This window comes from Lygodium microphyllum, chromosome 6 (assembly GCF_053477565.2).
Source record: "Lygodium microphyllum isolate KBCC chromosome 6, Lygodium_microphyllum_v1.1.10, whole genome shotgun sequence".
Taxonomy (NCBI): Eukaryota; Viridiplantae; Streptophyta; class Polypodiopsida; order Schizaeales; family Lygodiaceae; genus Lygodium; species Lygodium microphyllum.
In genome coordinates this window covers 49,373,552-49,387,729 of record NC_141140.1, presented here as the reverse complement: position 1 = coordinate 49,387,729, position 14,178 = coordinate 49,373,552, and the positions used below count along the sequence as shown (strand labels likewise).

Here is a 14,178-nt window from a genome sequence, read left to right as displayed (position 1 = left end):
CTGCGCGTGGTCAAAACGAGGGCTGCTGACGTAACGTTTTAAAACGGCGGCAGGCAGGCAGGCAGGTGGGCTGCGCGTGGTCTGACGGTGGTCTGACTGAAGTCGCGTGGGCGAACAGTCGACTTAGGCGACACCTGGCTGACAAGGACTGCGCTGCGAACAGTGCGTCTGCAAATGTCAGCGCCTGCAGCTGACGTGACGAGACTGATGTTGACGGCTCCTGCTGGTGGTGCGCTGGGACAGGCAAGTGGAGCTGTGCTGGCAGCTGGAGCTGACGTCCTCGAGCTGAACTGGCGTGTGCTGCAGACTGCAGACTGAAGACTGAAGCTGAGTTCAGAGCTGAGCTCTGATACCAAATGTGAGAGTAGAGGATCGAGATACAGCTGTGATTCACTAGACAGTGTGAGAGTGAGAGACAGAGATGAAGCACAACACCCAAGAGAATTGACTGAATGAGTGTAATCTGAAAGTACAAAGTACAACCCTTAAACCTTAGGGTTGTAAGGGGGTGTTCACATGCGACACACACTAAGTGCCCAAATGTGTGTAACATAAGCACATAAGTACATACGACAATAAGACCATAAGTCTGGGGCAAAAAACCTCTCCTACCGAGAGTAAAAAGTGCCCCAGTGTCCTACTGATCACCGACACTCCCATATGAGCGTAGGCGTAAGTAAGGCGTGAGTCAAATACCCAACACTTTCTACTGGAAATACGACGCCACAGAGACCACCTCCTACGAACCACGGAGCAAAGACAAGGAGCCACCAACCAACGCACACTCAACGACTTCTACCAAATACCAGCTACCCTCCCCACCACCGAGGCCCCACCAGCCCAACCGGCCTCCCGGCCCCCGGAGACCACCTTAGAAATAGCCACAGCGAGAGGTAAAGCCCGGCGACCACGCCCCGCCGGCCCTCGTCCCCACAGAAGACACTGGTCAAAGATACAAGGGATACTACGCCGCCATCGGAGGGCCCTGCCCCGCCGCTTTAGCCTCTCCATGCTGGACCGACCCATGCAGGACATCTTAGGATGAACACCCCAGGAGCAGTTCCACACCGCACTGGGAGTACCTCTAGATTGTATCTAGTCCAGATATCATTTTTGTACCTACTCAATTTAGTTCAACATAGCATAAATGTTAGCTTCACTGGGACTTTTGAAATCTCCCAGACATTTGTATGCAACATTTTGGTCTCATAGGCCAACTTGGCCTGTTGTAGACGTTAATATAACTCTCTCTCTCTCTCTCTCTCTCTCTCTCTCTCTCTCTCTCTCACATATGCCAATGCCTACCAAACATACAAAAGACCCAAATTTCCTAACACAAATTCCAACAAATTTCTGTAATTTGTGCACGAAAGCACCTATTGTTGCCGAAATAGACCTTTCCCTGCAAAAGCCCTTGTTGTGGCTCTAATATTTTGAATAAAATGATGAGATATACCTGTGACGGTCGAGAATGAGCCGAGGACGAGCTATGGGTGCTAGGGTTAGGTGGCGGCTTGGACAAGCTCGCGGGCTAGTGAAGCTAGTAGCCTAGGCAGTGGACAAGCAATAGAGCTGGCAAACAACAGGCTGCTAGGACAAATAGGTGGTAACAATGCTGCAAGCATTGGGTCAAGGTGGCAGCAGCGGCTGCTTGAACAAGGCAGCTGGTGTAGACACAACAAAGCGGCCACCCAGCTGGGCTGGCGAGCCTAGCATGGGACATGTGGGAGGTTGGACAAGTGGTGGCTACTGTTGCAATTGGCAGATAGAGTGTTAGCCTAACGTGGGAGCTGCCGAATGAACCCCGTGCGCTAATACCACTTGTTGGATCGAAGATGGCAACTATTAGCTCAGCACAGAGAGTGTAAACACTAAAGAGAGTGAGTGTGTGGTCACTGCATGACTTGATTAGTTCCGAAGTGTGTAACACAAGGTACCAAAGTCTAACCCTTAGACTTTAGGGTTGTATAAGTGCCTTAAGGTGCCTTCACACACAAAAGTGTATAATGTGTAATAAGTGACCAAACTATGTAACATATATACACAAATAAAGAATAATATGACTAGGGGAAAAACCTCTCTTATAGAGAGTAAAAAGTGCCCCAATGTCCTACTATGAATCACTGACACTCCTATGTAAGCACTAGTTCTAATTGTCTATCCCATTAATTCTTCCCCACTATTTCCAAAACCACAAGCTCATTATTCTCTTCTCTCTTTTTATTCTTATTACTCTAATTCAATGGCTCTTGTTAATGCCACTACTTCCTATAATTGCCATATCCAGATCGACAAACTTAATGGCAATTGTTAGTCTACCTATTTAGTCATGTCAGTTTGTTGCCTCTTGGTTGTGAGCTCTTGTCAGAGTCTAATGAAGAGCTCTGGCAGTTTTAGGTGTGTTTCCTTCAATGTTGTCAACTTCTTGTGTGGCTTTTTCTTTTCCCAATCTACCTCCACCTACCGGACATTATCCTTGCCAATTAAGATTTTTATGTGGCCACCTAACATTTTCCGGCATTTTATTCAGTGCGAACAGCACTAAATGCTGGTCAGCTAGCATTAATGGCACTTACAAGTGCAGGACGGCCAATTTCTAGCATTTATGGATATTTATAGCCACTCCCCCACTTGGCAAACACTCTCTCTCCAATCTTCATTCCTTCATTTGCAAGTGCATACTCCAACAGTCCATGCTTGGTGCTACCATCGTCATCAACCTAATCTAGTGCCCTCACTAACGTTGTGGGCTACATGCAGGGACTGATCAGTCTATCCCCTTTGTATTAGCATTTTTCTTCAGTCAATGCAGTATTCTTCCTTCTCTCTCTCTCTCTCTCTCTCTCTCTCTCTCTCTCTCTCTCTCTCTCTCTCTCTCTCTGTGTGTTCGTGTTTCTCTTCTATTGCGCACTCTCACATGCTATCATTACCTAAGTAAGAACACAGCGTGGAGATCTTTTGCAGAGGAGCAGCCTGGTCCCAAAATGTTGGCTCTATGCCTTGTGTTTGCAGCAAATGCAGCCATTTCTAGAGGTTTTGTGTAGGAGCAACCATCCATGGCAACCAACAGTCAGCATTCAGATCAAGGTGGCAACATTTATTGCCCCATCGTAGTAGCCAGCAGCATTCTAGGCCAGGCAGCAACTTCTGCAATCTAGTCACGCACTTTCTATGGGCAACAATACCCTTGGTGCACGTGACATCCTTTTGGTGGCATGAGACAACATCTTGTGTACACAAAGTACACCTACATACATTGTAGCTAACTGCTTCTTGTCTTCCGTGCTGTCAATACGCAGTTTTCTGAGTAATTGCAGAATTGAAGATGTCTTATCAGTTCACAAGCTTTGATGACTTAGAGGATGAGCTTGTCATCAAGGCAGCCAGCAGCATTCTAGGCCAGGCGACAGCTTCTGCAATCCAGTCACGCACTTTCTATGGGCAACAATACCCTTGGTGCAAGTGACATCCTTTTGGTGGCATGAGATAGCATCTTGTGTGCACGCAGTATACCTATATACATTATAGCTAACTGCTTCCTATCTTCCGTGCTATCAATATGCAGTTTTCTGAGTGATTGCAGAATTGAAGATGTCTTACCAGTTCACAAGTTTTGATGACTTAAAGGATGAGGTTGTCATCAACATGTGAAATTGTGAGATACTCTAATCTTGCCGACGACATTTGATTAAGATATTAATCAAATGTGCAAGGTTGTTTAACACATGTGATACACATAGCAATTATTTCATGGTAACAGGCTAAGGACCCCAAGGATGCAATGGGTATCAAAGGCAAAAGTTGTGATAAGTTATGGCAACTCGGTTTTGGTGGTCAGTTGGTGTCAATTTTGACCCTAGGACAATTGTTTGGCCAATAAGTGTCAATGGTGACACTAGGGACTAGTATTAATTAATTAATGCATGCCAATCTAAGGGTCAACAGAGGTTGGAAACCACTCCAAGTTGCAAACGGCCTAGCCAATTTGATTATGAATAGGCACATTTAATTTTGGGCAGGGTCAAAAGGGCTGAAATTAATTTTTAGGATTATTTAATTCTAAAAATTAATTAAATTATTGGATAATGTTGAAAAATGGGTTTAGAAGGTGCACATTTGATTAATCAAATGTGCAAGGTTGTTAACACACGCAATGCACATGGCAATTATTTCATGGTAACAAGCCAAGGATCCCGAGGATGCAATGGGTATCAAAGGCAAAAGTTGTGATAAGTTATAGCAACTCAGTTTTGGTGGTCAGTTGGTGTCAATTTTGAACCTAGGACAATTGTTTGGCCAATAAGTGTCAATGCTGACACTAGGGACTAGCATTAATTAATTAATGCATGCCAATCTAAGGGTCAACAGAGGTTGGGAACCACTCCAAGTTGCAAACAGCCTAGCCAATTTGATTATGTATAGGCACATTTAATTTTGGGCAAGGTCAAAAGGGCTGAAATTAATTTTCAGGATTATTTAATTCTGAAAATTAATTAAATTGTTGGATAATGTTGAAAAATGGGTTTAGAAGGTTACCACTTGTTGGCAAAATAACCCATGCAAACTAAGAAAATATTTTTAGGGGTTGCGTCTCACTCATTCAACCAATTTACAACCTGGGAAAGAGAGAGTTCATTTTTTCGCAAAGAACACCATTTGCTACAGAAGATAGCCATCTTGGGGCCTCAACAAGCAAGACGCAGCAAGGAAACACCTTCCAAGGACTAGCAATAGCATTGTTGATCAGGTGACAGCATTTTGGAGGTGCCTCATAGTAAATGACTACATTAAATGAGATAGGAGCAAACAATAGGTAAATTTTAGGATTTTCTCGTGAAGAATATTAGATTTCTCTCTCATCTTGGCTTTCTCTCACTAGGAGATCTCAACATTTCTCAGTCATTTTGGGCAAATCTCAACCAAATTTGGTGAACAACAAAGGGATCTCTACTCCTAAATTTATGCAAAATTTAGGGTTTAGGAACCTGTGCCAACAGGATAAGGTATCGTACACTGAAATCACCACCTATAACTTGTTGTATTGTGAGGGATTTCAAACGCCCAACCATCCATTGTAGATTTGGAACAGCATTTGGCTAGTTGGGGTCCAATTAGAGTAAGTCTTGGGTGAAAATCAAGGGGTAAACTATCCAATTTATGTACTCATTGTTGGATCAGCCAAGGAGATCGTGAAATCTCGGCTTGTAATACATCCATTGGCAATTGAAGTTAAGGAAATACCAAAAGGGGCATCAATTTAGGGGCCAACAAGGTGTCTATTGTCCAAGATTATTAAGGTAAATTGTGCATTTCAATTTATGTTTTATTTCTAACTGTTGTAATTAAGCGCTTAATCAAGGAATTACCACCCTATCCAAGGAGGAAGAATGGTTTCAAGGTTCCATTGCCATGATACCACTCAATCCTTTGATTCAGTTAGCGAAAGGCACCTAATTGCAAGCCAAAGCTTTATGCTAGTGCCTCTCAATATAAACACTCATATTGGGAAGAAGGAAATGTAATGCTAGATCTTGGACAAGGCTCAAACCATGGACAGTAAGATGAAAATGTTATTATTGGGCAAGATGTAGGGCCTTCAAGGCATAGTGAGACTAATGATAAGCAAAGTGAAGAGGAAATTGATGACCACTTCAAGAATCGAATGAGGACAATAGCAAATCTCTTTGTTGAATTGGCAAAGGATCCTCAGTTCACTTGAAGATCCCAAAGATACTAATGAAGCAAAACGATTGGTACCTACGAGACAAAAAATGCAAATGCAAGGCCATCATGGAAGTGTCAATCCAATGGATTTTGGATAGTCGAGCATACATGCTATGATGGGGTAGCCAAGCTACTTTGGTGGTAGAACAATTTTTCACACTATGGTTGGACAAGGACCGTATACGGGAATGTATGGCACAAATCCCTATAGTATGCAACAACCAATGTATGGTGTGCAAGGCCCAATGTATTCATGTATAGTTGGTAATGTGCAAAACCCTAGGTATGGCAACATTGGCTTGAAGCCTGGGGCACAAAGTAGCATGTTTAGTAATGCATCTGTATCCCCGAATGTTTATGGTGCTCAAGGAATGAGTGTTGGTCATACAAATGCTCCGTTTGGTGTTGGTTTTGATGTAAATTCAACAAATGCACCCTTTTTGCACCAAATAATGTATGACAACTTTATACCCAAAGGGGCAACAAAAGACTGTGATAAGGGTGAAAAAGCAATGAAGTTTAAGTCATTCAATGGTGCACAAGATAGGATAAAAGCTTTGACTTTCATTCAACAGTTTGATGCAACCTATTCAAGAGGAAACTTCACTGAGTCCTCAAAAATTCAAAAGGCAACCACTTTCTTTAAGGGGAATACATGGCAATGGTGGTCCACTCTTTTGATGCAAGGTAGAGCATCACCAACATGGATACAATTCAAGTGAATGTTTGCATTGAATTAGTTAACAAGTACCTTTGAGGTGGGCATCATGACAGCTTTGGAATAAGTTGGATGAATTTGAAGCAATACAATAAGAAGTTTTGGAATGCATTCTTGCCCATCACTTCTTATCGCCTTGTACCCCTTCATGAGCAAGTGAAAAGACATATTTGTGGACTATCTAAGGGAATCAGGGATTTTTACATAAAACCCACCATCTCTAGCATGTCTCAGCTCATAGAGACTGCTGCTACAGTAGATGCTTTGCTACATGGGAAGAATTCGGGCTTCCTAAAGAGTGGAGAGAAGCCAAATAAAAAGTTGTCTAAGACTGAAAAAAGGGACAGATCTAAAGATCGGCCTGAAAAGAGACCAAAACATCAAAGAAAGGGCTTGAAAACATTGGCACAACGTAGGGAATTGATAGCTGCAAATAAATGTTTCATACATAAGCAAGAGGGTTACATTGCAAGGGACTGTCCCAATAGACAACAAGCTGGAAAATCGAAAAATCAGAAAATAAGGGACATCCTAAGGGAAAGAAGCCCCTGAGTCTATGTATGTACAAAGCTGAAAGACACATATACTATCCAATCCCCATCATCTAGCGACAATGAGCAAACTGCTCGGTTGGGAGACCTTTCGTGAGAAGGTCTGCAGGATTATTATCTATATATATCTTGACAAGCTCAATGCCTTTACTGTCAAGTACATCCCTGATGAAGCGATACTTCACCTGTATATGTTTTGTCTTTGCATGAAAGACAGGATTCCGTGCTAGTATGATAGCACTCCGACTGTCACAGTGGAGGATAGAAATCTCTGTAATCCCAAGCTCTCTCACCGATCGTGAGAGCCATAAAGCCTCTTCGCAAGCCTCTGTGGTAGCCACATATTCTACCTCTGTAGTAGACGGTGCAACACACTTTTGCAGCCTAGATATCCAAGAGATTGCTTCTCCTGTGAACATAAACACATATCCTGAAGTAGATTTCCTGTAGTCAGGATGGCCAGCGTAGTCTAAATCCGTGAAACCAACAACAGGTAACTTCTACTTACCAAAGCAGATACACAAATCTTTTGAGCCCTTAAAGTATCTCATAATACCCTTCACTGCTTCCCGATGTTTTTTGCTAGGATATGCCATGTATCTGCTAACCACTCCCACCGCAAATGCAATGTCAGGACGTGTAGTAACCATGACACGCATCAAGCTACCAACAGCTGAAGCATAGGGTATCTTGGCCATTTTAGCCTTCCCATCATCTAATGTAGGGCTATCATCTGCACTAAGTTTCATATATGGAGGCAATGGTACATTCATAGCTTTCCCCCCCTCCATATTGAAACATTGCAAAACTTTGGTAATATACTCCTATTGTGACAAATAAAGAAGACCCTTTGATCTGTCTCTGAGTATACGCATGCCAAAAATGTGATTTGCCTCACCGAGATCTTTTATATCAAAGCTATTGTGTAGACTATGCTTCAAGGAGTCCAAGGCATGAAAATCCTTGCCTGCAATTAGCATGTCATCCATATACAATACCAAGAGAATAAGCTGCCATCTACTGCCTTCTTGGTATATAAGCACTGATCAACTTGAGAACGATGAGATCCCTGAGATTGCATGAATATATCAAATTTGTGATACCATTCGAGTGGCGCTTGCTTCAGTCCATAAAGAGTTTCATTGAGTTTATATACCATGTGTCCTTTTCCCTTTGTAACAAAACCGTCAGGTTGCTGCATATAGATTTCCTCATGCAGATCACCATGTAAGAAGGCAGTTTTTACATCCATCTGTATGAGTTCCATGTCCTCAAATCCAGCCAAGCCCAAGATGGTTCGCAAAGTAGTCATTTTGACTACAGGAGAAAAGATTTCAATTCCATGTTCTTACTTGTACCCTTTAGCAACCAAGCGTGCCTTGTACTTGGGCAAAGAACCAAAAGTGACTTTCATTTTGTAAACCCATTTGCAAGGTAGCACTTTTTATCCTTTTGGCAAAAGTACCAAATCCCAAGTGCCATTCTTCATGAGAGATTCCATCTTTGATAGCATTGCTTTTTGCCATTTCTTACTATCTTATCTTCCATTGCTTCCTGGAAGCATGATGGTTTACCACAATCTGTTAACATGACATAATCAGCCACATAGTTTACTCCAGGAACAAATCTACTTGGCTGTTTTTCCACTCTGGTCGACCTACAGACCCAGTGGTCAATATTTGTTGGCTGTTCAGCCTGTAATTCTGCATTAACAGCTTGTTGTTCTGCACGTACAGCTTGCTATATAACTGGTTCAGCTTGTTCCAGGTGCACATGTTCTTGCTGAATTTGTGGGATATTATGAGCAAGATCTTGCTGATCATTTACAGCATCATTGCCTGCATTTTCAAGGACATTTTCAGCAGGTATTTACTGCTGTCTAACGGGCATTCTTTGCTGTCCTATTGGTACATCTTCGCGGAATACAACCGTTCTGACTTCCTCTATTCTTTCGTGTTGTTTATGCATGCGATCTTCCCGTCCAATCAAAGCATGCAGAGGTTACCCAAGGAAAGAAAAAGACACCAACCATGAAACATTAGTTAGACATGTCTTACTTGAACCTCTCAAGCTCCTTGAAGACCTGGTTGCAATCGGCAATGATCAAGGTTGCTTTGAGGCGTGTGCCTACCACGAAGCATATAGGATCTTTGAAGTGGAATCACTCTATAGCACTGTGTCAGGCACTCGACTCATTAGAGTGTGCCCGGTTTACATTGTATTAAATGTTGGAGGTGTTGTTCTCCTCGGGAAAAAACGCAGTAAGTTGCAACTTGTTCTTATCACTTGCTTTGTCAGTCCTATGCAAGAGTGGGTGGGTACATTTGACTGCATTGTTGTGTGCAAATCCATGAATCTTTTCAGTATTTTGATGGAATTGATACATTCCAGTTGCACCTGCTAAAGAGTGTGCTCAACACACTCATATGCAACTTTTGTGTAGGAGTGCGTGGCCTAGTTGATGAAGAAGTGGTTTGATGCTTAAGAGGGGGGTAGCTACTATGATTATTGTTCTAGACACTATATGTGTTGTTATATTATTGTGTATGGATGCTTACCATAGCCCTGATTATCTTACTTTTTAGGCAACTGTGATTTGTATTACACTTATGGACATGTAAGCAGATTCTTCTTGGAGATTGCGGGAATCTTAATGAGGTTTCCGTGAGGATTTGGATGTAATCCAGGGTACATTGTTGTGTATGGATGCTTACCATAGCCCTTAGTATCTTACTATTTGGGCAACTGTGATTTGTATTACACTTATGGACATGTAAGCAAATTCTTCTTGGAGATTGTGGGAATCTTAATGAGGTTTCTATGAGGATTTGGAATGTAGTCTGGGTGCTGCTCTTTTTAACCTCTGGTGTCTTAGAAACAATATTGTCTTTGGTCATCTGAAGAGTGCCTGTGCTGCCCCTATTTACTTGTTTCAATCAGTTATGTCTGATGCTAGAAGTCTCTTTTAGAAATTAGCTATGGAGGATGATACTTTTAAGTCGATAGTCAAGGTAATTAAAATCATGCTCCATAGCCAACACAGTCTTTGGTTATCTAAAGGGTGTCTATGCTGCCTCCATTTACTTGTTTTAATCAGTTATGTCTGATGCTAGAAGTCTCTTTCAGAAATTGGCTATGGAGGATGATACTTTTAAGCCGATAGTCACGGTAATTGAAATCATGCTCCATAGCCAACACAGCACCCAATGATATTTTTAAGCCGATAGTCAAGGTAATTGGAATCATGCTCCATAGCCAACACAAGCACCCTCCATAGTCAATTTCTGAAAGAGACTTCTAGCATCAGACATAACTGATTGAAACAAGTAAATAGGGACAGCACAGACACCCTTAAAAGGACCAAAGACAATACTATTTCTAAGACACCAAAGGTTAAAAAGAGCAATATCCCGGACTACATTCCAAATTCTTATAGAAACCTCATTAAGATTCCCACAATCTCCAAGAAGAATCTGCTTACACGTCCATAAGTGTAATACAAATCACAGTTGCCCAAATAGTAAGATACTAAGGGCTATGGTAAGCATCCATACACAACAATGTACCTCGGACTACATTCCAAATCCTCACAAAAACCTCATTAAGATTCCCACAATCTCCAAGAAGAATCTGCTTACATGTCCATAAGTGTAATACAAATCACAGTTGCCCAAAAAGTAAGATACTCAAGGCTATGGTAAGCATCCATACACAATAATGTAGCAACACATATAGTATCTAGAACAAACTATTACAATTCTTGACAGATGTACCCAAGGTTGCATAAATTGGCATTCAACCTGCAATTTAGAGCGATACACTGATGTATCGGCGTGCTAGATGCATCAACAAATTAATATCAATGCCAAATGAATACGGATCTATTGCCACTGGTCATGAACTCCTCTCTATGCTTTACTACCTTTTGCTAAAGACGTTGCTTTTTTTATTGGCTAAGGTTCTCACAAAAGAGCACTCATGGCTTGAGCCTTGGCTCTCTGAATAAATGGACTCTTACTTTATTTGGCTCACCTATTCTTTCACACCTACTACAGAAGTGTGTTTCCAATGTCGTGATCCTCCTCCCAGTGTTGGCCTTTCGATCTCAACCTTGCACCACCATGACCAATCACCGAATTATCTACCCCTACCACTAGTACGAGAGGTAAGAGCTTAAGAAGATGTTGCTAGGGTTTTCAAAAACCCATTCATTAACTAGATATATTTTCATTAATTCATTGAAGTTTCACACTTATGACCCCAAAAACAGCTAGGCGCCACTCTAAACTGTCTGTGCCCATAAATAGGGCATTGACTACATTCATTCACTCTCTCCATCAGATCACTCTATTCTATCAATCTATACTATTCCTCAACCTCTCCATCATTGTCTACACCACTACTAGGAGGACATCTCAATTCATGGACAATCCTTCATATCTATTCGATGCCCGGCGGCTTGTTCCACTCACTACAAGCTGCATTTAGGGGCAAGATCCTACAATCCAACTAGTCTACACCTTCAAGTAGACTGTTGTCATCAAGATTGCAACAAGCATCTTCTTCACCCTCTAGGATTTGTGTTTTGCAACCTAGCACCTTCTCGACATCCACATTGTCTTTGGCACACAATCTACACCTACAATATGCTGCACTTTGTTGTTGTTGGTCTCTCCACTACTGCATTTCAGCCAAAAGGCAAGCTGCTCTGTTGTCTTTCAAACGCCGGAGTGTGGTGGTTACTAATGAGTTTCTTTCTCCTCTCTGATACCATCTAAGGACTGCGTTCTGTGCCCCCTAAAACTATTCTTCATCATTCAGCATTTAGCACATTTACCCCAATACCCTACTACTCAGAGGACTACATTTCACTCCCTTAACTGTGCACATTCCCTATAGATACTACCGCCTAGATCAGCCAAAACAATGCAGTCATTTTTGAGCTTTTGCTCCATTGTATTAGCTTGATTTATTCAACATGATTCAATATTCATCATTCATATTCTTCTTCCTTTGTGTTTCTAAGTTTTCTTCTCTTTAGTGCTTGCCGTACACTCTGTGTTTCTCCCTACAAACCCTACTCTCTTTGAGATGGTATAAGTGCATATTGTCCCGTCACTTTTCTTGACATGGTATCAGAGCAAAGATGCTTAGAGAGCTAAAGATCCTCTTTATCGGAGAAGGCAAACAAAGATTGCCAGTTCAGCATCAACTTCATATTTCCCCTATTTCCATTGCATCATTGGGAGGATTATGGATTGGATGGGCCTAAGTTCCAATCATTGGCTATCTGTATTTTGAGTTTTGCTCTGAGCTCCTCTTATTTGGAGCAGTTATGAAGCACTTATTAACATATTGCTTCAAAAAAGGGAAATTGTTTGGATGTGCAAAAAGCAAATAACTTGGTATTTGTTAAGGTCAATTTGCACATATTGGAAAACAGAATGATTGCACCCACAAATCCATTTGTGGTATGGGAGAAGCAACAAGAGGAGGAGCAGGAGAAGGAGGAGCAGTGAACTAAGCATGCCCAACAAGGAGATCACAGGGATGATGTTATGTCATGTGTGAGATGGAGCATCATCCTGCAAGTTGATGATCAAATGATACTATCATGTATCAAGCTCCGAGCATGAGCATGTGCCATTCAACTTTTAGGGCACATGGAGTCTTCCACTGAGACTTGACTATTGAGTGTATAGTGTATACTTCTCTCAACATTTTTGCATTTTTCAGCTCTCAATCCCCAGTCCACTAGTTTAACATGTCTCAATTTATATTGTTTCTTGTAGCCTTCAATCTGAGCACTCATTATTCAGTGCTTATTGTTGGACTTTAGTCTTTATGTCATACATATGCCATTTCTCAGTCACTGTTTAGCATTGTTGCATCTACTATTTAATTTGAGTATTCAATCATGTTTCAACTTTCATGGCTCATGTATTGTTTTAAGTGAAAATTTTAATTTTTAGGTCTCCAACCCAATCCCTATCCCCTATCCACCACTATAGAAGAAAGAGGTCAGGAAAAAAAGGCACCACCCTTAAGATCTGATACAATTAGGTGTTATTTTAACACCCACTACTAGTTTTGCTCTCTGGTATGATAGGGCTTTTCAAAAAGTTTGGCTATATATCTAAAACATTCCATATCATGATTTTATGACTGCTGAAAGTAAAAGAACAGTTCTATGGCATACCCTGAGAAAGTAGGTGTGGTACATTCAAGCACTCGATCATGGTCATGTTCCATGCTGAAAAACTGGCAGTTTTCACAACCAATATCCTTAAACTGCATAAAAACAACTAGATTCAGCAGTGCAAAAGCCATCCCCCATTCATGGTTCATTTTGACTCTCCCTATATGCTGATTATTGTAAATAAGCTATACATGATCAACCAATGTATCTCTAATCTTCTAATTACTTTCTTGGTGTTGATCAATTATTTGTCTAGGTCTATGTATGTCCTAATTACTTTCTTAATGCTTATAAATCATTGACAATCATAAACCATCCTGCCTGTTACAGTTTATAGCTAGAATGATCAATCTTTCTGTGCACACATATGATGCAAATGGCCGCAGAAATTTTGATATGAAGACACGAAATTGAATATACGCCACTATCAATGGCCGTTAATGTTTCGTTTGTACAAGGGGAAATGATTTGCTTTAAGCCATAGGATGATGCACCGAGAAAGAAGAGATTAACAGAGCCATCAAGACGGATTGAAGCATTCGAAAATTAGACAAAGTCGCTGCGTTATTGACTTCATGTATTAACGATAACCTGGTCGTATGTCTTCACAAGTCGACATCGAAGGCAAGCTCTGAGCTCCCTTCCAAAGCTCGTGGGGACTTGCGCAACGGTAACCTCTGCTGCCATCAGGTTAAAAACCTTCTTCTTTGTTTTCGTTTCTTTTCTTCTAAAAATCACGTACTGCCAATGCACAACATAGCCAATTATTCAAGGGCTACTTAACAAACCCTCAAAATATTCGCATTCGCTCAATTTTTGTGAAATTTTCAATAATGCCGGAAAAATGTAGAAATTTCCAAGGACACCTAAAGGCCCTTTGTTCTCACAAGGGCACTTTAGAGAGGGGAAAGGAGTAGGAAGGAATTCAATTACCTAAAAGAATGATGCATTCATTAAGTTGAAGGAAGATTGGAAGGATCAACTCC

The 14,178-nt window shown here is 41.4% G+C and overlaps 1 protein-coding gene across 1 annotated transcript in view; it reads right to left on the bottom strand.

The window, feature by feature from the left end:
* Positions 1-13,949, bottom strand: part of LOC148034538 (transcription elongation factor SPT4 homolog 1-like) — a 60,675-nt gene extending 46,726 nt beyond the window's left edge. The window contains exons 1-2 of the mRNA XM_087680536.1: positions 13,784-13,949; positions 13,193-13,284 (exon numbers count right to left, since the gene is read on the bottom strand). Of these exons, the coding sequence (XP_087536662.1) occupies positions 13,193-13,284; positions 13,784-13,879 (188 nt within the window). The 5' untranslated portion in view covers positions 13,880-13,949. The remainder of the gene's footprint in view (positions 1-13,192; positions 13,285-13,783) is intronic.
* Between the last annotated feature and the right edge of the window lie 229 nt (positions 13,950-14,178).